Consider the following 25,326-nt stretch of genomic DNA (forward strand, 5'->3'; position numbering starts at 1 on the left):
TGTTGAATCTATCAAGTTTTTGTTGGTGGTTTTCGGGTTGGGGTTTTTTTTGGTTTTTTTTTTTTTTTTATATTTAAAAATCTGAATCTCTTTGAGGGCAGATGCAAGTTAGCTCCTCATCTTGAGTTCATCTCAACTGATCAACTTGTTTTGAAATAGGTCTTTCTGTGCTGATGAGTGCTAGCCTTCACATCATATAAAAGATTTTTAACCATGTAATTGTGTATGTGGTGGAGTATATCATGGTCTATTGGTAACAGCAAAGTCATGAGCCAGATAGGAATGTCTCAAAGTATTAAAGGAAGGAGAAAATCTGTGAAAGATGTTGTCCCCATACACTGTATGTTTCAAAACATCCTTCTTTGCTCTTTCAGATTGTTTTCTTTAGCATTAGTTGTGAAGAGTGTTTAACATGTAAAAACAGTGACATGTTGTTAATGGAAATAAACTGTGCATTTTTCTGTATTTCAGTGGATGACCGGATTGCTACAAAGGGACTGTGTTTATAAATTTCACTTCCCCATCCTTGAGAAACTACCAGCTTTTGTCTAAACTATAGCAAATGTTTGGTTTCAAACAGATGTGCCTAAAGAAAACTGTACTTTTGGGGCCTCTCAATTATTGCAACTTAAGAAAATTGGACTATTGATGACAATTTTCTGGACCTGGCTGTGCTTTGTGCAGCAGCAGCAGGTTTCCTTGGAGCAGACTGGCGTCCATGCACACAGCCCAGCCTTTGCCTGCTGCAGAGCAGACCCCATCCTGTAAGGGAGAGCCTGAGGAGCTGGTGTGATCCTGGAAACTTTTGTGTGTGTGTGCCAGAGACGGGGGAGAGAGGGAGACCTAGTGCAAAGGAGAGTAAGGGAGGAAGGCAGGGGAGAGAAGGGAGCTCGCTTCGTGCACTGCTGAAGGCTGTCAGAAGCAGACCATACAAGCAGCACGCTGGCTGGTGCACAATTTAAGGGACAACGTTCATTGACTTTATCCAGTGAATTGCTGAAGGACAGATATGACATCCGACTGCTGCTTCTATATGTTCTTGCTTATTGGTACCAAGGGTAAGTGTACCTGGCTTTTTTTCTTGTTTTGAGCATTGCAAAGCAGATAGATAGCTGATAAACTTCAGTAGTGGATTTTTATTTTTTTTTAAACTATGATATCTCAGTGTTATTTTACAGTTCTTCATGGTAATTATCCTTTGACAGAATTGAAGTTTAATGTAGTCCCTCAAGGTTACTAGCTACTTGTAAGGATCAGATATTTTTGTACTTAATTCATTGAGAGTTACTAGTAAGAGTTATGAACTGAAATTAGAAAATTAGAGAGTGTAAACATTGCATAAATACTTGCTGTAAAGATTTAATGAAAGTACATCTAGAACAGACTCATTTCAGATGCCATGAAATCCACATTTTAGACAGTTCAGTAGTTTGTAGTGGTACTGTGCAAGTGCTGCTAGAATTGGTAGCTCTCAAAAAGTAGATTGTGTTCAGGTATCAGGAATTTTTACCCTCTGATTCAGCATGATAGGCAGTACAGCATGCAAGATGGAGGCTGAATTAAATTTAAGTTTTCCTTCAGATGCAAACCACTTCAGGGCGGTGGGAGTTACACCTGACCTTCTGCTTACCTCAGTAGTATTTTCTTCATTTCATTCAAGTACCCTGTTTGTAAGTGCTGCTTTTCACTTGTGTAAAGCTGTCCCTGTGAAGCTGCTGATACTGATCTATATGTGGGTTTTTCCTAATGATTATAATTTTCTTTAGTTATAATTTTTATATTAAAAGTTGCTTTTTGTTGCATGTCAGTACCAAAATAACTTTTTAATGATTTTGTAGATGAAATAGCTATCCTTTGCAATATCAACTCTTTTGTTAAGCTAATAGGAGCATAAGGTTGAATTCTGCTATCTTCTTCTGTATTGAACAATAGCTTGCACTCTCTCCTGCTTTAATTCAAAAGCTTTTGGGTTTCAATGTGCATATTATGCTGCTTAACATAAGACTTGTAAGGGATACTACACACATTAGGAGTCTGGGAAATACAGCTCCACTTACAGTTATTTTTACAGTTGCAAAGCTTAGTTAAATCTGTGGAAAAACTCTAAGCAGTTCTATTATGTTTTGGAGGAATACATAATATGTGAGCTGCAAGCATGAAAAAACAGCAGTATTAATGTATTTGGAATTAAGCAGGCTATGACAATGAGATTTTATCAAGCCTGTGAGCAAAGTCTGGTTTCATATGCACCCATGTTATCCATGAGCAATAATCCAATATTTAAAGATAGTGCCTCAAGGTATGCAGAATAATAGCTAAAGGATTTAAACAAATTAAGCCTTTCACATTACTTGTTTCTATACTAAAACAGTAAAATATTGAAACATTCGTACATGATGTGCAAATCATTGTTGGTATAATTTATGCTGGGTTAAATTCATCTCAGCTGTGGAATTTATAAAATCTATCAAAATATATTAAAGCATACTACAAAATGGGATCACAGATGAGGACTGTGAATGACTACAGGTCTTCTGGTATAATAGTTATGATGGCCATTTAGGTGTTTATTGACTCATCATATATAGCATATTATAACGCTTATAAGAAAACCACACGGCTCATCTAGATTTGTTAGAGAGAAGCAGTGCACTCATAGATTAAAGCGCATGCATGCCTGGAGTCTCTGCTGCCTGTTAGTGTTCTGTTTTGCACCAAAATTAGTTCCTGTTTAGTGCCGTTTCTCCTGACTTCACTCAGCACACAATTCATAGCATCACTGCCTTTGAGTTTTAGCCAGCAATCTGAATTGTAACCACATCTATTAACTGGCTGATTTAATCTGCACAGTACATTTAAGCTTTGCTCAAGACTAGCCAATATTAAAACAAATACTCCTGAAGTACAGCTGTGCTTAGAAATTCAATTTGTTGTTTATGGACTGCTAGAAGTTCAGCTGTAGAGTTTTGTTGGGGGTGGGGGGTCATTGTTTTGGTGTTTTTGGGTTTTTTTATTATCCAAAACTCAGAGATGCTCCTGATTCCTTAAAAAACAAAATGAGAAATACCTATTGTACAAAAAATATTCTTGCCTGACCCGTCCGTATCAATTCAATCTACATGTGTTTAGTTTTCCATTCAACAGCTAAAATTGCACACAAATAACTCCAATAGCTCTTTTATTTTACTCTTTTCCTTCAGATTCTTCATTAAATATTTTTATACTAAACGCTTTCCTTCCAATATCCAAATAATTAAACTAATACAAATAATCAAGCTTTTTATGTGTGAGCAACTCGTGGCAACTGCCTGACTACTTTCCCATGTGGAATATAGCATACCAGGTAGAGGGGTTCTTTGAAAACAAAGTAGCATCTATACCATGGTTCTTGCCAGCACAACGGCATCAGTTGTACCATAGAGAAAAGTAAATTTCAGATTCCAGTTGCAGAACTGGCAGCACTGAATGGGTAGCCAGGATAAACATCTGCCTGGGTGGCTTGCCCCCTTTGCGAAGCTAGCGGGTCACTTAGGCATGTGGCTTCTGCCACATCTTTTCTCTTAGTAAAATGACTGTAATCACTGCAACAACCATAGTACACATTTGTGTACTTAAAGTCACTTTGATTAGCTTTCTGGGGACAAAAACTGTCTGGACTCTGGAGAGGTGACAGACTCTCAATTCATTTATCAATCATTAAGAAAACCAGAATATTAGTATCTAAAACTATGCAAAGTGAATTCCAAAATGGATTTGACAGATTCTTAATGGAAATTACTATTTTAACACTGTATGGTCTGTGTCCCTACATGAAGTTTTCCAATCCTGTTTCTGCTTGTGCTTACAGTCCCCCTTCCCTCCTCTTTCTGTTCTTCCCCTAGCATACTTTTTTTTTTTCCTTCCCTTACCCTCACTTCAAAATGCCAAGAAAAACTTTTAAAACAATCTGAAGCTTGTTAGCCCTTCTGGTGCTGCGTGCATGTGACAGCTGTTTTCAAGGCCAAGATCTCTTAAGCCAAATGCTTTCTGTCAGATGTGGGAAAGAGACCGTCCCGATTCATTTGGAGAAGTGCAAGTTTCTGATTGTGCAGGACAGTGCCCTTGTTTACATAGTCTGTAACAAATGTTAAGATCCCTTCCAGATTTGTAAATAGGAAAGTGAAATTACTTCAGCCTTTTCACAAGCTCAAACAGTCATTGTGTAATAATAACTTTTGTTTATTTATTTTCTTTCATTTAAATTGGGTATTAATCTGACTGACTTCCCTGTGGCTAGAAGAATAATGTGCATTTTGTATATCTATGTGTATAACAAAAATTAATATTTTTACAGAGTATCAGGAACGAAGACTAGATTTCCTGAGGAAAATTTCCTCTAATGTCAGTTAGAGGGTAATGAAAAGCCTACTCATAGGTAAACTGAAGCTCTGAAATTTTGATCATTGTCATCTGCACAGGCTGGTCTGCCTCCAGCTGCCGTATGGGGTGGGCTGCTTGCACCTGTCCATTAACAGCACTAAGGGCTAACCAACTTCCAAATCTGTTGTGACTGTTTATAGCAACTCTACCAGACTTGAACCATTTGCTCTGAACTTTTACGTACAATGTGGATTATTTTTCACCTTGAGCAAGAAGGCAACAAAAGCTTTACCAAAATAATTTCCATTTTTTAGAAAGTGAGGAATCGGTACTTTGACTGTGTTGAACCATTCTGGGAATCTTGTATTAAGCAGTGTCTTTTCTTAAACAAATAAGGACTTCTGCAGTATTCTCCTACAAAATTACTGTGTCTGAGAGACAGTCCTCTGACAGGCCATCCCACTAGAGCTAATGAGCCTATTCAAGCCTAGCTGCAGTAGTGTAAAAATTAACTTTCTCTAATGGATGCTCCTGGATGATAGAGACCAGTGTGAAACTCATTAGAGGAACTGTCACCAGTGATCTCAGAGAGGGTTTCCTGATGGTGCTGTGTCCCCTATACTTTGAAGCTATCAAATCAGACTTTGAAATGACTGGTTCAAGGCAGGGAAGTGTAGGAAGCTGAGAGGATCAGAAAGTCATATTTGTTGCATCTGAAAGACAGAGAAGGTGAAAATGTATTGGGAAGGTCTGAATGAGGAGACTGAAAACAAGGGCTACAGGAAGAGGAAGGTGGGACAAGGGAGCAGAGAGATGGGGAAAAGGTAAACGATAACTAAGAAAGAGGAAAGGGGTGTATGAGAGGGAGCCAGCAGGGAACAGTGAATTAATAGAGGAGAAGGACAAGGATGCTCTGAGAGAGGAGAGTGTCTGAACAATAAAGTCAGAGGATGGTGAGACCAGAACTAGGACCCTATGTGGACAGGAGGAGACAACAGGATGGGAAGCAGTTACTGATTAGGCAAAAAAGGGTAGAAATGAGGTAAGCAGCCAGGGTAAGCAAAAGCTGAGACTGAGCTGAAAAAGGACCTGTGCTTGGTGGGGTGAGCACTGTGCTACAAAGCCAGAAGGAAGCTCAAGACTGTCCTGTTGCTTACTGTCTCCTTGCAAAGTGTTGCCTCCTGCGTAACACCTCTGCTCAGAGGCTGGTAACTAATGCTATCAGATCACTCTACCCTCTCAAACACTGAAGGCCTGGAGAGCTAAAGGATCTGAACTAGTGATGCAGCATGGTGTTATGAAATGTCAGAGGAAAACTGTTTTCTTCTTTTGATGCCTGGGATGTTACCTATATCAGAGAACATTACTCAGTTTGAAAACTCAGTGCTTAGGAATCAAGACGAAGGATGCAATCTTAATTCATCTTATGTGCACATATTTCATTTTCCTTATGCTGTAGCTCCACAAAATATTGTGTTTTGTGTACGGTATTCAAAGAATGAATCAGAAACGTATAGTGAATTATGCTGCCTGTGTGATCCCTTATTCATTTGCTGTAGAAGATAAAATGTAAATGAGGCTGGAGATTACAAAATGATGGCCATGTGATGAAGGCAACTGAACTCTGCAGTGTAAAACTGATTTCTATTTCTGTTTCTTGCCCCAGACAGTGATGTTCTAAATGCTTTGTAATTGAATAATAATTATATGGCAGGTTTTCTAGGTTCTTTGGCTTGATCATCCTGATGTGGCAGTGTTCATTTCCCAGCTGCCACTGAAATCTGTAAAAACTGTGTTTTAATTCATCTGTGAAGCTGATCCTGAAAGTAGCAACCTAAAATTAGAAGGAACACTTGCTATACATATGTTAATGTGTCAGCTCCCCATCTGAGCAATAATACTATATTCTAAACTGTAATCTAAGCAATCTGTGAGGACTTAAAAATTAAGTCTAATTATTCTAGCTGTATGACCGAACTAATGAGGAATTTAATATTGTAACCTGTAAGTGGTTAGACTGTAGACTAAGCAGCAGGATGTCAGTAATCCATTAGAAGACTAATCAAAGTGTAGGCAAAACGCCTGTAGTATTATATGGAGGTGTTTGCAGAAATGTATGAAATTTAAAGATCTGTGACAGAATTTAAATGTATGCTGCTAATAACTGATGTTGCACATAAAGAAATTACTTTGTATATGCAAAGAATTAATGAACAGTGTTATGCTCACTTCCTGTTGTGTTGCCCTCAATGATCATGAGGGATCCAGCATGCAGATGAGTTGTGTGACAAGGCAAGATACAGGTACGAGGAAGAATGACTGATGGGAAAACATGGGTTTGACCGAGTTTCTGGAGCCATCACCTGTGGCCTGTCAGGGAGACCTGGTCCTGGGAGGGCAACTTGTCCCTCTATACCTGGTGTCAAGGGAAGAAGGTGGTCAAGTATAGGGGAGGAAGATCCCAGCATCAACTACACTGATCCTGTGGGACTCATGCATGTGAGATCATTTAACAGAGTTTATCCAGAGAGGTTGTTAAATCATTCAGTCCTTTTTAACACAGGTCATTGTGTTCTACCTGCATACTCTGTAGGAATCCTGAGGCTTTATATGGTCAAAAAGTTTTTTCTCAGTCAAGAAATTTTTTCCTCCAGATGAGAGCAAGTACCACTACGGCACTAAGAATGGCAGAAGCTGGGCAGTGCCTGAGTCTCGAAGATGTGCACAGGTCTGTCAAAGCCAGTGAACATTGCCTCTTCTGTTCTGCAGAGAAAATAAAAGCCTCGGAGTCTTTTTCCCATCACCAAACTGATTGTCAGCACTGTGCTGAATGTGGGGGAAAAGGCACGGTGCTTGGAAAGATGGTGGTGGTATTTTTTACTTACAAATAATTTTTTTTGTTTTAGTTTTCAGTTGCAATTAAAAAACAAAACAAAACAAAAAAAACCCACACCACACTAAAAATAGGTGAGATAGCAATAGACCAGATCTGCTCTCTTGAATCAGCTACAAAGTACAGCATCCTTTCATGAAACTTAAATTCTGGCCACAACATAGTTAAAGACAAAGTTTTCTCTGTGTGGCAAAAAAGGGACTACACTAATGAATTTAAAAGCCTTGTGATTGTAGGTCAAGGGCCTTAGTTATTCTGGAGAACTATTAATACAATCAACAAAGATGATCCTCATTTTTAGAGGTTTATTCAAGAAGGTCCATCTACCATGAAAATACACTCCCTGATGTAATTTTCTGATCTTCAATTCCATGTTAAAACGTGTAAATTTAACTGTTATGTTTTCTTACCTAGGAACTATAGACACCAGTTTTCAGAAACTTTCATTCCTTTCTAGTATTCAAATAACATTGTAAGCTTCTACATCCTTTGACATTTTCTTCATATTTCAAAACCTGTTGCATAATAACATTAATTTCAAAGTGTTTCTCAACTAATGCCTTTCAAATTCCTCCTATGGCTGGTTTGAAAATATTTTCATTTAGAAATGCTATTTTATCTTCAGTACAGATTTTCAGTACTATTCAGAAACAATACAATCACTTTCCTCTTTCCAAATATGTATCAGAAATGGGTATTGAATAGTCAAGCTTTTCTACACTCCTAAGACTTGTATGTCACGTGAGGTTTTTCTTTTACTTAATATGTTTTAGAAAAAAAAAAGTACTGATTATTTCCCTAGCATGCCTACTTATGCATTTTTAAGTTTTAATTACTATTTGATTTTATTTTTTTTTTAATCTTTAATTTACATATTCACTGCTTTCACATCATCTTTAAACACATTGGTTTCTTGCCCAGAGAAACAGTTCTTGTATGTATGCATGTGCAGTTTTGGAGAATATAACAGGTATTTTATAATAATTAGTCATGTCAACAACTCTTTTAAGTACTGGCATATGGTCTTGTAAGTTACAAATATGTTATCTTGATATAACTGTCTTATTCAATCTATTAAAAAAAAAAAAAAAAGTGGCCAGACTGTGATGTCTGGTAACACAAAAAACTCTTTTTAAGAATTAACTCTTCACTGAGATAAGGTATCATAACAAAAATTCTCCATTTTATTTGTGAAGTTTTAAGTTTTGCTCTCTGGACATGTCCAGCAACATCCTACAAATTTTATGTAGGGAAGCATTAGGAGATAAGAATATTTAATACATCTTCACGGGTAGACTATAGGTAATTGTACAAGTCAAATACAGTACGGATCTTACAGTTTTAAAAAAAAGCTACTGTCTTTGATAGACAATGAAACTACCACAGACACATTGACTTTAGATCATAAATGTCCTTTTGCATCCTGTTGTGTATGATTCAAGATGTCTGTCAAACCATTTAGCCATGTAACTTTTAAAGACCTTACAAAAGCTGTGCCCTGATACTCTCTCTTCTCAGTCCCCTTTCCACTGCCATGATACAGCTATTGCAACAGACTCATCTCATCCCGGCTGAAAGCAGGGCTGTATTTTTCTAAGTACTCTTCTTCATGCCTTGCCCTGAAAACTTGCCACCTGAGTCAGCAAGTCAGATGTGGGGTGAATGGGGACCTGACAGAAAAGTGTCACAGGACTAGGGTGATGCAGCAGGTCACTGTTAGAGAAAACCTCTCCTCCTCCCAGCCCTGCAACCTGCCTCATGTGCAAGGACGCTAGAGGTGGACCATGATCGCACTAATTTAAGCTACATTTCACAGAGCATGCTTTCACCTGTGTTCAGAATGAAAAAACACTCAGCGTCAGGAGTAGACATCACCATGTGTTGATTTAGCTGAGTGGGGTCGAAAGGAAGAAAAGGAGGAGCTATAAACTATGTGGAGTCGAAATCCACCAGTAATCCATGCAAATGTATGGTTTAGCCAAACTGCATCTAAAATGGAGGCAAACTTCTGAATCTAGTTTCTCATTATCTTTTCTAACTTAGTTGGTAAAAATTAATATCCACATAACTTACACCTATGTGCTGCTCATGCAACATTTCTTTATGTACATTAATAATTATATAAAATCTAGAAGTTATAATCTTAAAAATCTATAAATCGTAATCTGCATGCACTTTATTATATAACCTGCAAAAGAAACAAACCAGATGCATAGTTCAACCCGCTAACATTATTCACTTTAAGAAAGTCAGAAATCCCGTTAGCATGAGATAATTTCTTGTTTATGGCACTTTAACTGGAGTGTCCTGATTTATAGCTGTGAGTTACGTTTACTCATAGTAAAATAGAGCAGAGATTGGAAAACTTATGATTTTTAAATTGAACAAAATATTCATGAGTCAGAATTCAATAATAATGCATTTATTTAAGGACAGCATCTGGAAATTGATTTTTCACAAAAGAGTCTTTTGAGCTCTTAGAGGACAGATTCTCTAAAATACTTTCAAATTCTTTTACGTCAAAACAGACCAAGGATTCCAGTTTTATAATACTTCAGGATGGTGGAATCTCATAGATTTATGGGGCACAGCAACCTCCCAAATCTGAACTTGTAAGTCTGTATAAAATTTAAATTCTTAATAGTTATAAATGGTTCATAGTAACAAAAGTATGTGAATAAATAAAATGTATCAGATAATCTTATCTCAGGTTCAGCAAGAAATAATATGGTTTTATTTTTACAAAATTAATCTTAAGTATGCTTCAGAACTTCATTTTAAATTATGCTGGCATAGTTCCATTGTAAGAACTATCATTAAAATCCTTTTAGCCTTTGTTAAAGGCATAATGAATGAAAAAAACAGATTATGTTTCAGATTTTAAATACTTTGTGTAGGGCTCCCATATCAGTTTATTCTGTTTCTCTCTCTGGAGTCTTAGATAGAAAAAGCTTACCTGAGAGTATTTTGCGAAGTTTTATTTAAGACTGTGTTACTTGGGTTAAGAGGAAAAGTATTGTGGCTTCTGAAATTGTGAGTGATGTGCAGCTTGCTTAGTTCAAGTGACTCTGTAGGAAAATAAGAGTCTAAAGAGCAAAAGAAGATGGAGAAAGAAAACGAAATCTCCCACTGCCCCTCTTTGGGCTCTTTTCCTCAGCCTATTGTCAGTCTGGCTCTTCTCAAATCTATTCTTCTATCATCAATGTTGCAAGATGTTCATTCTCTCAGACTACTTTTTTTTTTTTTTTTTCATTACAAGAGCATACCAAAGTTGGTATGAAAGAAATCACAGCTAAGTCATGCAATTCTGGGAGGTGGGGAGGAGAAGAGAAAAAAAAAAAAAAAAGGCAGTTTTGCTCTTTTTGACCTAAGAAAAGTTAGTCAAAGTGTTATGATATTTTAGATTGTTTTCTATTATGAGAAGTTAATGATAGCCATGTAATTCTTTGATATTCTGCTTGTTTACAAATAATACATTCTTAGAACATTATACATTTAGAATATCAGCAAGGAATTTCCCTATTTGTTACCTTTCTAATTTCATTCCCTTTTTTATTGCAGCTTTCTCTTAGGGTTTTGCTACAAGTACTTTGTGTCTCATCTCCTGGATTTCTTTTTACTTCCATGCCTGAATGCACATGTACACAAACTCCTGTCCTGTATATGATATTCTGTCACTTAAACCTGCCTTTTCTTTATGGAGACCTGAAGGACATATTACAAATATCTGTTGTTTGTTAATTTAAATAATTTAGTTTTCACTAATCAGTGTTTCAATTTTGCTTACTTCATATAAGGCTGACTGGATTAAGGTGCAAAGAAACAAGTCTGAAGTGAACATCTTTACAGTAATCTCTAATTACTGTCTTTACATATTTAAATTCATAATGCTGGTTATCAGATGAGGTGAATGATTGTTGCTTGAGGGACACTAATTTACCGATAGCTGTTTCAAAGAAGGAAAAAAATATTTGAGAGAAATTTATTTTTATTGTTGGGGTTCAGAGATCCAGCCCAGCACACTCCTCAGTGGTTGTGAGAAAGAATCAGCTCCTGGGAAGGGAGTTTTCCTTGACTTTGATGGATAACCAGTGCCTTTCTAGGACTTCCAGGTGGGATGGTACTGACTAGCACAGTATATTTAACACGTTTACATTGATGCCTTCATTATTGTTCTATGTCTGCTGTCACTCAAATAAAACTAGTGTTTCACGTGTCTAGCTTTAGACTTGATATTGCACTACTGTGAAAAAGAAATTAGTGAAATTAAAGGATTTACACCAATGCTGAACACTAGGGTAAAGGAAAGGCTACCTTGGTATATTTTCCATTGGAAAACATGTCAGAACACAGAGATAGAACTTATTTCTAAATAAAAATAATAGATATAATTTAGATTCTGTGTCTTTGGGGAGAGGAAGAAAAAGGGAAGGGGAGTGACAGAAAGATTTGGCTCTGCTTAATAATTTGTGTCTTTGTGCTGAACCCTCATATTCTGGGAATGCCCTACAAAATTTGAGTTTATGGATAAAATTCATTACACTACATATTGGGGCTTTTTCAAACAATATTATCTCTTTCAGCTCTTTCTGTGTATCAGAATCTTTTTATTCTAAGTTCTGTGTAAGCAGAACAAAAAGACAAATTAATAAAAGGTATAAGAGCCAAATCCTCTGGCAAGGTGCCACAGGACCAGTTTGAATTGCTCTACTGGCAGTTTCTGGCCCTTGAGTAGATTTATCTGGCAGTTATACAAAGAGGGGTTTCCATCACCACAGCTGGATTAATTAGACTGAATTATTTGTGGCATAACTGATAACGAACTTCAGTAATGTTGTGATGAGATTGGAGTCTATATTTTCAAAAAGATAGTACAAATGTTCTGGTTTGAAAAACGTTTCTGAAAGGAAAGCATTGTGAAACCCACAGCAAGACATAAAGGTAATATATGAAATTAAAGTCCAAGATAATGACCAGGCTGGCATGCAATATAGACAGTCACAGTATATTCATGTTTTGTGCTAAAATCCTTTCCACTGTATTGTGTTTAATGAAGGCAAACATTTTATGTAGTCAGTCATAAACTTATGTGTGTATTTCAAGTACTACATATGCCTAGAATGACATCTAATATGGTCTACTAAAGAAATATAATGCAATAAAACTGAATATGTAATTCTGGCTGCAAAAGCAACAGACAAAATATAAAAAATTGCTAGTGTTTTAGAAATGAGGTTGTTGCAGCCATTTGGCATGCTGAATAAATGCCACTGTGTTCCTTGCACCCAATAAAATCTAAAATTACAAACTTGATGCATATGCTATACAGATATTTAGAAAATGCTATATAGACATCAGGGCTGAAAAATTAGCAAAGGAAGAGATAAGCAAATTACAGAAAAGGCAATGTAGTGATAACAGTTTAATTATACTCCTGTGGGGACCCCGTACAGTTGTTTAAATCTTTAAGCCACTGATGCTTTGCCTCAAGGTTTAATGCTAAAGTGCCTATTGCCACTCGAGCAAGGTCTATTTTGGTCTACAACTTTTGCCCAAGAGGTTACTCCAAATATGTACACTAACAGCATTAAAGTTCAAGTGCATAAACTGTTTTTTATTCTTGTATGAAACTAAAATCTATTTTCAATATGTCATTTATGGACAGTTCTTAAATGTTAATAAAAATAATTTGAGTAGTATGGTATTACCATTACATATTCACAGAAATCACTAGAAAGTTTTTACTAAACGAAATACCTGGTTTAGGAGAGTCTTTATAAAATTACGTACTGAAAATAAATGTATTCCCACTGATAAAGCTGTAATAAGTTAAATAGAAACATGCAAAAAGTTAACTTTGTATTTCTATCCTGAAATACACTGTACTCGCTTCATCCTAGTCTCTATCATAAATTGCTCTAAAATTCCCTTGTTTAGTAGAAAGAAGCTGAATAATTCAGAATAAAACCAGGAAAATTAATGTAAGACTGAACTAAATATCACTTACTTCTAGATGTTATTTTAATGGACAAATTCAGACAACAAATTATTTTTTTTAAAAAAACAAGGTCATCTTAAGATGTCATACATATCTGCTCTTTTTTTTTCTGCCACTTGGTGATTCAAATGCTTCTGGTCAGAGTTGGTCAACTACTTGTCACTACTATTCCTTGTCAATCATTAATTAATAGTTATAATCTTGTTTTAGAGCCTTGTTCTGATTATTTATCTTTGAAAATAAAGGTTACAGGCCTATGAGGTCTCCTACTCTATATTACACTAAAGGTTTTTCGAAGACAGTTCACATGCCCTTCAGTAGAAGAAGAATTTTTTTAATTAACTGTCATCTTGAAACATCCAGGCTAGTACAAAAGTGACGGGCAAAATTGATTTCTACTTCAATGTCTCCTTTGTTGACTCTTTTCTGTTTTAGTTGAAGAAAACATTCTGTTTCAAAACAACCATTTCAAATTACTTTCAGTCTTCCCTTGCTCTAGCCCATTTCCCACTGTGTCTAGAAGTACAGCAACTGCAGTAAATTATGGGAGGATGGTAAAAGCCACCATTTGAAATTTGAATTGGCCTCTTTGAAAAACTTGGGCTTTTGTAAATAAAATAATCTTCCATCATTATAAAATAATTATAATAATTTTTTAAAAAATTAAATAATCTTCCATCATTCAGGGTGGATTCTTCAGTACCATCATCGTTCCTTGGTCTTTGTCATCTAAGGACTCCTTTTTAAAAACAGTTGAATTTCCTCAGCTCCTAAATTCTGTCCTAAATGGATAGCTTACTCCAAGTGAAGAAAAACATCTTACCTTATTTGGCTGATGGAATTTGAGAGTCATTTTGGACTCATGACAATGGATCTTCATGAGATTCAAATCTAAGATATTGTCCTGATATTATGATATGCCCTTATGTGAACCTGTATGAAATGCAGTTGAATCTGGCATGACTAGCAAGAACCAAGCAATGACTAATGCTGCTTTGATTAGTTTAATTGCTTGTGACTCAGTCTAATCAGCCCGGTATTGTTCCCATTATGGAGTCATATTCACTTGTTTAATGGAAGCTACAAGTAACGGTGTTAAATTCATGTTGTAGTGCACATATCCCTTATTTGGTTTCTGAAACAGCATTTGTAATGTGATCTCTCTTTCCAAAATTTCGTACCATTTTTCAAAGAATGCACAAAACCAGTGAGCTTCATTAATGAATTTAGTTGGAAGGAAAACCATGTTCTCCTGGGAATATCTTGCTCTTGGCTTTCCCATATGCATTCCCTCTTTTGATTTCATTTTATGACATTAAAGAGGGGCTGTCGTGTTCTTTCCCCAGGGATTCTGCATCCATGCAACAGAGGAAAGAGCCTACCAACTCATACTAGATAAGAACCCAACTCTTACTTATTCCTTTAAAAAAAGAAAGCAATGGTAAATTAGTGTTATATTTTAAAGACTATCAGGAAAAGAGTTATCCATTTTCTTCAAGGTAGAGAAAAGATCACAGATGTCTGCCTTAGCAATAACTGCCTCAAAGCCGCAGGTCTGAACAAGCTTAAAAGATGTATGACATGAATTGTTTTCTTTTTTAAAGTCTGCGAAGACTTGGAGGATGGAGGGGACCCTAAGTACCTGATATTCAGGAATATTTAATTTGCAGAATCACGAACATGCACTACTGGATAGAATGTTATTCTGTATTGAGACAACAAATGTCTTGTCAGAAAGATGCTTGTTTGTGGTTTTGCATTTGTACTGATACCAGTTCACCTATTTCTTTTCTGTTTGTTCTAGAAACATTGCAAATATTTTAATATTTACTCTGATCATTATGACATAAAAAATTTTGCTGGTAGATTATAGCTGAAATGTGTGAAATTATCTCTGTTACTGGAAGGCAGAAGATCATTTTCTGTATGAGTTATACAGAGATTTTTTTTGACTTGGATTATCTATAAAAGCAAACGTTCTAACAAAATCAAGTCTGTCACAGATTTATACTGTTCATCTTCACAACTGAGACATAAAAAAATCTGTCCTGAGTTCCACTGTTTCTCTAGTTTACACCTTTATATCTAAATTCTTTATACACAGTTTAAAAATTTTTAGTCTTCCTTTATCTATCAGTCTATGTTTGCCATATCTCTGAAGGGCACCAGATTTTTTTTTCTGTCAACTGTGTAAGGTAACAATGTAGTCCCAAATTTACTCATTACAAAATACAAAAAAATTCTACTAATCAAGCCATATTAGTGTTCACGTTGATTGTTCATATAGTTTACTGATGGTACTTCTTTTGTGTTATAGAGGGTCTCGTGCTTTTACAATACTAGTTTGATGGTAAAAAGAAAAGCTGAGATCCTGGATGAGACATGAATGAGAACCTATAAAACACAGAGGTACCTTTGAAGCCAAGTACATATATGGAATGGAGACATAACTTACAGATTAATAAAAGGAGTAAAAAATAACATTTTTCTTAATTTAAAAGAAACATGAAACAGCCAGCGACATGATGTGGTGAAATAATCATTAATCAATATTTTTTAGAGCTATTCTATCAGGAGGTTTATATGCTAAAAAAATGGACAATGAAACAAGATGCTAGAAAAGTGGTTCAATTTTTTCATAGTGGAAAATCAGTAACAAGTAGAAAAGTCAACACCTTTAATACCACATCACAAAGATAGCATAATAGATCATATCCTGGTATAATAAACTCCAGCGTCAATAAAGTTTATATTTACAAAATAAGAAGCTTTTTTTTGTTGTTGTTGCTGTTGTTGCAGTGCTATCTTTTCCTCACATAAAAGACGCTGGTTTTATTTCCTTAATCCAAAAAAGAACTGCTTGAATATTAGCTAGCATTTTACAATTGATTTTACTGTCTTATCTCCTGTCTACCTTTGTCAGCTTTGTCAAATATTTCCTCAGAAGACTGGAGGGTTTTCCATTCATAAATCTCCTGCAATCTACAGGGTCCAAACTTCTGTCTTTTTTTGCATAAACAAAGTGAAGTTAACAAGTCAATGGACAAAGACCAGTGCTTTCAATGACTGGACTAGAATGAAGTTGTTAAGTGTGGATGTATTTAACAGTATTTACATGCCAGAGTAATCTGACATAACACAGAATGAGTAATGCAGATTCAGAATAGATATCATCAAGGCTATAAATTTACAGAGAATTCAAAACATTAAACACAGTGAGGGATTATGTATCTTTCACAAAGAATGATTTCTAAACTGTGACAGTAAATTCATTAACCAGTTCAGGGATTAATATTATTTGACTAATTAATAGCAATTCCTAGAAAATGTTATGAAAATCATTGAATGGTACTGTGAGAAGATAAATGCTACCATTTGAAATTTAAACTGCATGGAGATCAGCCCCTTTAAGCATAAAGTTCAGCTCAGTCTGAATATATCTTTAGCGTGTAGGATAAAGGACTTGACAAAATATAAGGGGCTGTTTCATGGGGGTTTGTTTATTGGTGTTTAATTTTTCCATATTATTGCCTTTTACCAGGTGTCTTGGTAGTTACTCAGATTGTGACAGACAACTGCACTGAAGGGAGCCTCGGTTGTCTGTGACGTCTACCTTTTTGCAGCATGACACTTTAGACACCAAGTACTACACATATTCTCTTTCGCTATGTCTGTGTAAGATTTTTTTACTACTTGTTTTTGGGTGGAACAGGGTAAACATAATATTCTGAATACAAGCACAGAACAGCAGAGAGGTTTATGAACAATACAGAAGTGTGAATTCACCCTGGGATTAGAATATAGCCTTATTTTTGGTACCTATACATAAGAGAGATAAAGAACTAAGGGAAACGACTCTTTGAGCAATTGTATAGGTTTTACATTTGTGGATAAAAACAAATCAACTTTTCAAAATCATATGGTGATTGTTAGTTGGAATATATATGACTTTCTCTGCAGAGCACTTCTGACAGCAAAGATGATTTGATACATAGGGGAATAACAGATTATTTATCTCAATTTCCTTCAAATACTACTCCTACATATCAGTTTTCTACATTTATAAGCACTATCAAGTGTTTAGTAGGTGAAAGTTCTTCCAGAAGAGATTTCTTATGAAGCTGAAACTCTTGATTCAATTTCTGCTGATTCCCTCAGTCCAGGAGAAAATTTAGCACAAAAATCAGATGTTGCATAATAACATATTTCTTGCTAATCTGAAAAAATTGCATAAAAGGTTTATCCTTTGTCTATGAAAACAGCTTGGAAAAACAGTTGCTTGTTTCCAAAGTAGCAATCTACTATCTGAACAAACATCACAGCTAATAAATTTGTATAGAGTTTTTCAAGTGCTCTAAGCAATGAAGCAAAATATAATTTGTATTGGAATTTGTGTGTGTGTGTGTGATAGCATTCACTAAGTCAAATGCTAGCTATAATGAGGAAGTGATATTCAAAAATTAAATTAGCAGGCCCTTGCAAAATGGTGCTTTCCTAGGTAGATATACTGAAGCTTTGGGAGTGCAAAGAGCAGTAGGTAACATTCTGTGCTGATGATAATTTTCTCCATGTGTGGTATATTGGAGACTGAACAAATTTAATTCCAGAGTAATTTGAAACCCTTTCCATAGTGTGTTCCTGAGAAGATGTGGATCTTGTATGACAAGAAATCTGAGTTGGCACCCTGCAATCCATTAGAAAAGCAGTAGAGCGGTTGCACTTACTCTGGAAAAACTGGTGGTGGTAGAATTTGTCCCTCAGGTGCAATGGAGGGACTGGTAAGACATCATGCGTCTGCAAATGTGGGTAATCAGAGCTGCTGTAGTAGAGAGAACTGAGGAACAGAGGACAGATAGGTTCCTCCAGCTGCCCTGGCTGGCCTTCATCAGATCTACCTTTCCCCTCAACACTGCTTGAATGAAGTCCCTATATTCTGTGAAATTGCTTCCTATAAAGCATGGTCTTAGCAGAACAGAATCTGTGTATCTAAACTTCAGACTGGTAGATTCTGAACAACATCTCCAAATTTTTTGGACAAGGCTGACAACTCTTTGGAAGGATTCATAATGGCACCTTTACGTCGTCTTACTCATTCTTCAGCAGAACCGCATCACAGATTTGATCTTACTTTTCTTGTTCTTTCACCCTTGATCAGTTTGCATCTAGTGAATGCTTTAAAATTAGAATACATTTTAAAACATATAATGCTGACTTTGTATGAAAGGACTTATCTATCTGACTAAATTTTCAGCACAACCCATATGTGCATAGCTTATCTGGTATATTGCTCTAATAAATTAATTTCTAGTGCAGACTGAAACAATCCTTTTAAATAGTGGCCTTAGGTCATTTGTCTTCTATGACTAGCATTTCCATCTTATTACTAGGATGTGTGGGGAGGAATCACCTGGTTGCTTTATATCGAAGCAAATTTTAATTAGCTGGTGATATAAATGTTTTTTGCCAAGTTAACAAGTATTTAATATACTATTGTAATTGCATGTTCCATGAACGAATATGTATTTATCACTTGATATTCACATTCAAATGCAAATGGGTATTTATAAAAGCATTATCTCAAAGATCTTTAAACATTAAGAGCACATTTGAAACTAAGCCTATTCTTTCTATTTCTGTTTAGTCATCCGTGACACTTTGGAAGATCATGTTTCTGGAGTTGGGGTCAGGTGCCCCCTGGGCTACTTTCCATGTGGCAATATCACCAAGTGTTTGCCCCAGCAACTTCACTGTAATGGTGAGGATGACTGTGGGAATCAGGCTGACGAAGACAACTGTGGTACGTGGTTGAGACTTTTGTTTGTGTCTAGCACCCACAGTCATTGAAACCCATGCAGCACTCACTAAATAGAGAATTGTTGAATGTTAGGAATAAAAATGTTAAATGTTTTACAAAGAATAGAGCAGATATTTGGTTTAGTTAATAAAGCCACCCAATAAGCTATTTGCTAGGAAAGAAGGATGGACCATGTTTTAGTTTGAGAAAGATGTCACTTCATCCAATTTTATCCCTGCTTTGAACTTGTTTGCATGTGTCATTTAGATGTGTACAAATGGACATATGTGATCTAGCAAAGATCTCTGCTGAGGAGAGGTAGATGTATGTGCTAACAGAGTTTATATACAGCTTAATGTGACTTTTAAAGCTGGGTGGGAAACATATTTTAGAAGAATTTCAAGATTTTTCAGATATTATGTCCTAATTTGGGAGAAAAACCATGACTGTGTGAGTGTGCTGTGCAAGCTTCACTGCTACCAGGCTCTGGGGTTAGGAAATGTCAAAATCTCAAGGAATACACATACTCAGGTCACTGCTACCTGCTGTTGTGATCCTTGTCACTCCTGTCCCCACCACATGTAGCTGTGAACTTGACGTGGTTTGTAGGCTTTACACCAGCTGCAAACTCAGCAGGGCCAGGGCATGGGCTTTGCACTGCATGTACCATGCTTATTTGTGAACATGGCCCTGGCACAGCTTTAGTCTGTGTGGAGCAGCATCTCTCAAGCCATGCTTGGACATGGCTCAGAGGGTGGCACAGACCTGGAAAACTCCGGGAAAGGGCTCCTTATACTCTGTGAGAGGAGAGCTTAGCCATTCTCTCCGCAGGGAGAGAAAAGTGTGCCCCAGCACACTTTATTTACTGGTATTGTCAGCTTACTAACAGCCTGGATACTTTCAGAGCTACTCTCCAGAGCTGCTGATCCATAGCAGATAGGGAAACTGGACTTCCTATTCCTTAGAGGCTTGCCTGTAGCCATGGAGGGCAGCCAGATGCATGGTGCCTGGCCTAACACGTTGCCTCCAGCTCCCCAGAGCCAAGTAGGTGAATGTTTGCCTGTCCCAGCCAGGCACACTGCCATCAGAACAGCAGGGTGTGGGGGTGAGGTGGATGTTAAAATATTAAGTGAGACTTCTAAATTATGTATAATAAAATAAATTTTCTGAAAGAAATTTAAAACAAAATAGGGTAAAAGTATTTTTCACAAGCATTTTCAGCAAAGTCAGTGAGGTTTTGTAAATAGTTGTTCTCATTGTATATCTGTGAAGCTGATTTTTGTACATATTTGTAGTATCTTATTCTTATAGCTATCAAATTTCAGCATATTAATCCATGTGAAAGTCACTTTTAATTCTAATCCCATCGAATGGACCTGCAGTTTTTTCTAGCTTCATGTCATTTGCTAATGCCAGGAAACATACTTTCCATCTCCAGTAAGCAAAATCCCAAACACAATTGCCTCTTGTTCCACCCTTCTCTAATTATTTTGCCCTGCAGCGACAGAAATTGCTGACAGTAGTGTCCTCTTACATTTAAGAAGTCTAAGCACTATAAACAGTTGGTTTATCTATGTTTCATTTCCGTATAGTACCAGGGAGTCTGTCTTACAAAGACTTGCTGGAAGTGTACAGCTTGATCAAATGGCAATTAGGGTATTGCACAGTTTCATAATGGGATGTACAAGACAGTATAGCCTGCAAGACAATTCAGCTGTGATACTGAATCCTCTTCTGGGTATAGTAATTCAGGAATGAGCTAGCCTCAGTCTCTGAAAACCTAACATACAAAAGATGAAGAGCCATTTGCATTACTGGCAAAATTACTACGCTATTAGTGTTTTTCTCGTATCTTGACCCCATATTCTCATTTAGAAATGCATGCCATGTATAACACATTAAGGTCATATTTACTGGTAACGTTTTCTCAAAAACTGCTGCTGCTGTCTAATTTTGTCGTTCAAACAAAAGAAGAGTCACTTCCTTGCATGTGAACATGGAATGTCTTGAGATTTTCTGCGATGCCCCTACACTGTAGTAAGAGTCAGGATCTTTGTGGGATAACTGTTTTGTGATCATCCATCTTGCTTGAAATCCAAGAAAGAAAGCCTCATTGATTAGCTCTCAAACAAAGAAACTATCCAGCTATTATTTTTGGCTGCAGTTTCCCAAGACTGTTTTAGTATGCCTGCCTTATGCTAGCAGTTATATCTAGTTCCTTCTATCCATTTGTTAAATATACAGCTAGTTTACAGTTGAAGTCATTGTTTCTGGTTACAGAAAAGCAATTCAAAATTAAATTGTTCCAGTGTAGTAATTGTTTCATGTCATACCATTGGAAATTTTAATATTCATATGGTACTCTAAGTAGCTCAACTTTTGAATTTTTCTTGGATCTTGCATGAATTTGCATAAGAGCTTTGAGGTGGGTAGTCTACAACATTCAACCCAACAAAAAGTTGGGGAGTAAAAAAATCAGTTTAGACCCTCAAAGGGATTCAGATTTATTTTTTTTTAATGCATCTTTCTCAAATACAGCTAAGTAAAGCAACTGTTTTACCAGTGATTTCTTCAGTAATGATAAAGCACTATCTTAAGCCTACAGAAAAATGTTTTGTACAGACCAGTATTATAACATAAGGAAACATAAAAAACCCCTGTCATAGACAGTATCTCTTTCTATGATAGAAAGGACAATAGTAATGAAGAAGAAGAGGAAAAAAACCCACACTATAACCCCACAAAAAAAAAAAAAATATTGCTTTTTCAAAAAAACCCCAGGTATTCTAACAAGAGAATCCAAAGTCCAGCTGTTCAATACAAGCCACTAAGCGTGCTGAATATTAACAGCGATTGCAGTTACCGAAATAGCACTTTTAAGAAACATCAGTGAATGAAATGAGCAGAGAAGCAACTAGCTTAAAAAGCACACGTAGATCTTCCAAGAGAGTTGCTTTGTAAAAGTCTTTAAATGCCCTTGAAACAAGAAGTAAAAGGCATCAGTGCAAAAGAGACCAACATGATAGGAGCCTCTGAAAATACTGAAACTAGTTCAACTATCTTGTAGCAATTCTGTCCCTTTCCTCTTTTAATGAGTGAAGTCCTCATTCCTATAGAGATATTCACTGTAATCTTTGAGATTATTTGCAATATTTGTCCTGTTTCATGCACTCCATGCCTGGTAACAACAAAACATGATTATAAATATTTCAAACTAAACCGAATCCTCGCTGGGAGATGTGTTTTCAGATGTGCTGTAATTGCTGTTCACATCCAACCCCACATCCAAAGATTGGCTTCATGGTGCCTTCTTTAAATCTACTTCCTCTTTCACTTCCACCATGATCTCCATGTCCAAATAATAAACATAAAACTATGGTCCAGAGAAGTGAAATGACTTGGAATTAGAATCATGGGCAGAACTGGGAACAGACTCTAGGTCTCAGACTGCTGTTAGTGCTTAACCACAGGGTGTGGACGTCCTGGTGGTCAGCTCAGCTTCAGCATTTCTTCCACCTCCGGAAAGGAACTGGAGCTGATATGTTACAGTAGAGTAAAGCCACTCATCTTTGAAATTCACATGCCTCTGTCACCTAGCTGGTTTCCAAAACCTGTAAAATATTGTGTGTGATATCCTGATTGGGAAGAGCTTGAAGCAATGTAGTAAACTGCAATAAGAGGAAGAGACAAGCAGTTCACCATGCCTGAAGTGGTAAGGGTTGTCTTTTTGAACTGTTATCAGATAACTTCAAATGTGCGTGGAAAATACAATCTTACCTTTTGAACTTGAAAACGTAGTCCATCAAGTAGAAGTGGGTGTCTCTGCAAATTTGTCATGAACATGGTATTTTTAAATAAAAATTATTTTAAGTTTCATAAATTGTCATAAAATCTCATGGTTTTGAGGACTTTCCTTTTTCAGGCTTGTGTACGGCAGTAAATTTTTCTCTGCTGTCCTGCCCCATGCTCATCCTTTCTGAACCACCATGTTCTTGAAAAGTCTGAATGCATTGTTAAACAGTTTAGCCTGTATCACATTTTACTTTGAATTATTTTTGTACCTGTTAGCAAAATTCAAAATGTGTGGGGAAAAAAAATATATCAATTCCAGCATCCTTCTGTGCCCAAGCTTGCTGAAAGCTTAAGTTGGCAAAGCAGAGTGAGTTTGATAGTGGTTTGTCCTACTGAGACTATGTTTGATTTCATAAGTAACGGCTTCAGCCTAATTTTTCAAGGAAGACCTTTTCCTGTTTATTTACAGCTGTAATGTTTGATTCTGTAGCTACTTGATATTTATAGATGGGAGGTTAGAACTTTTGTTTACTTCATTGTTTTATTAAACATAAGCAGAAAGGATAAACACTACACATAATCACAAATTATGCTCACCTAATGCTATGGCAGTGTTGACATGGAAGTTGTTCCCAAAACAAGTGAAATGTATTTCTTATATCAAATACATTACTGCTGCAACGTTGCTGTCAGTGTGTTCTAAACAATGTCTAGGCAAAGCCTTTTGAAGCCCAACAGCATAGTAAAAGTGCCAAGTACGTATTCCCAAGTACATATTCATGGAAATAAGCATTTTGGAATCTCTGCTTTCACAATGATGCTTTATGATAAACAAAACAAAATTAAAACTAACAGCAGTAGATAAAGGCAACAGTTGATTAATGTAAACCAAAAATAACAAAACAACAGTATTTGTGATGTAGCTTTTTCACTGAGTCCACATGTGTTTTATTATCTTAAAGTGAATGTTTGTTTAGATTAACAAATTCTGACATGTGACAAATTGCAAAACCATGAAAAGTTAAATCATAACAGATGTACTTTACAAATTTGGACAGAAGACAAGTAATGTTGCCAGTAATCATCTATGAATAGTTTTTTTTCAAAATAACTTTCTGAGTAGCTTTAGAGAAAAAATAAAATAAAATAAAAATCCTTCATCTGTTCACTATTTATTTAAATTTCATAATTTACACATAAGCTCTTTACATTATCTTTTTTAAAGTTCTCTCATGTGTCATCTACTTAGAGGGCTGAATGAGCAAACTTTTGTCCTAGATAAGGGTTAGTTTTCTCTGAATAAAACTTTCCTACTATTACATGCAGTGATAAAAGTGTAATATTATTAGTCTAACAACTTTTGTGTAATTATCTCTTCCAGAAACATCACTGGGTCAGTTATAATTTTGTAATCATATCATGCTAATTACGAAGTGCTGCAAAAATTCTCAATGCAGTTAGATTTTAAATAACTGAGAGACTGAATATTTGTTTTTCCTGTGTGATCTTCTAAGATCTTTATTGCAATTGACCCTAATATTCCAGACATTCTGCTGGATAGTCAGCATAATTTGTTCATCATAACTGTAAATTAACTGTAATGCTAATATGATGCCAGTTCTTGGGAGAAGCCTCTCAGTAAATTGCAGTGTAGCTCACCTCATATTTCTTGTTCCAAAGCCACCTGTCAACTCTTGAATTTAATTTGGTACAAAACTGTAAATGGAGAAATATAGAAACATAATCAGATCTCAGGAGGTACTGAGATTTTCTCCTTTCAAGGGAAACTCTGGACTTTACATCCTACATGTCTAATTTGAATGCATATTTTGTGATATGTCTTGAAGTCTAAAATTAAGCCCTACAGCTTTGTCTTTGCAATTTAGCACTATGTGTCAGCATCCTGTAGTTACAGGTTCTGAAAATCCCTTGGGTGTAAAGTACAGGTGCACTCATTTCTTTATAAATAGTCCTGCTTTCAGATTTAAAAGTTTTTCCTTTTGTTTGATAGTACCCAAACATGCAGCCATAATCTATGTAGTTATTGGATTTAAGATGTTCTGTTCTAATTTAAAATGTAAAAAATATAAAATCTTCAGTCACACAACCTAGGCTTTTGACCACATGTCTTACCAAGCAAGGCTGAGTCTGGTGAGAACTGATGCAGGCTGTCTCTACTAAAATCAACGAAGAGACTCCCACTGACTGTCTTCAATGAGCAAAGATTCATAATTTATCTAAATTAGCAAACTATTGAAAAACCCACATGTTTCAAAAAAACAATGTTTTTGACTCATGTGCTAGCCTTCCTAAACAGTACTGGATAAGACTGTTCAGAAGCACTGTGTTAACAGCGATTTTTCTTTTTTTCTTTTTTTTTTTTTTCTCTAGCAGGATTAAGAAATCTAAGTTATCATCTCCTGCAATTTGTCACAGAAACATGAGATATTAAATACAGTATCTTCCCATGCAGTCTGGGATATATAACTT

The 25,326-nt window shown here is 36.1% G+C and overlaps 1 protein-coding gene across 1 annotated transcript in view; it reads left to right on the forward strand.

Moving 5' to 3' along the window:
• The first annotated feature begins 880 nt into the window (after nt 1-880).
• Nucleotides 881-25,326, forward strand: part of RXFP1 (relaxin family peptide receptor 1) — a 48,357-nt gene continuing 23,911 nt past the window's right edge. The window contains exons 1-2 of the mRNA XM_074905948.1: nt 881-1,058; nt 18,892-19,047. Of these exons, the coding sequence (XP_074762049.1) occupies nt 1,010-1,058; nt 18,892-19,047 (205 nt within the window). The 5' untranslated portion in view covers nt 881-1,009. The remainder of the gene's footprint in view (nt 1,059-18,891; nt 19,048-25,326) is intronic.

The sequence above is a fragment of the Athene noctua genome, chromosome 4 (genome assembly GCF_965140245.1).
Source record: "Athene noctua chromosome 4, bAthNoc1.hap1.1, whole genome shotgun sequence".
Lineage (NCBI taxonomy): Eukaryota > Metazoa > Chordata > Aves > Strigiformes > Strigidae > Athene > Athene noctua.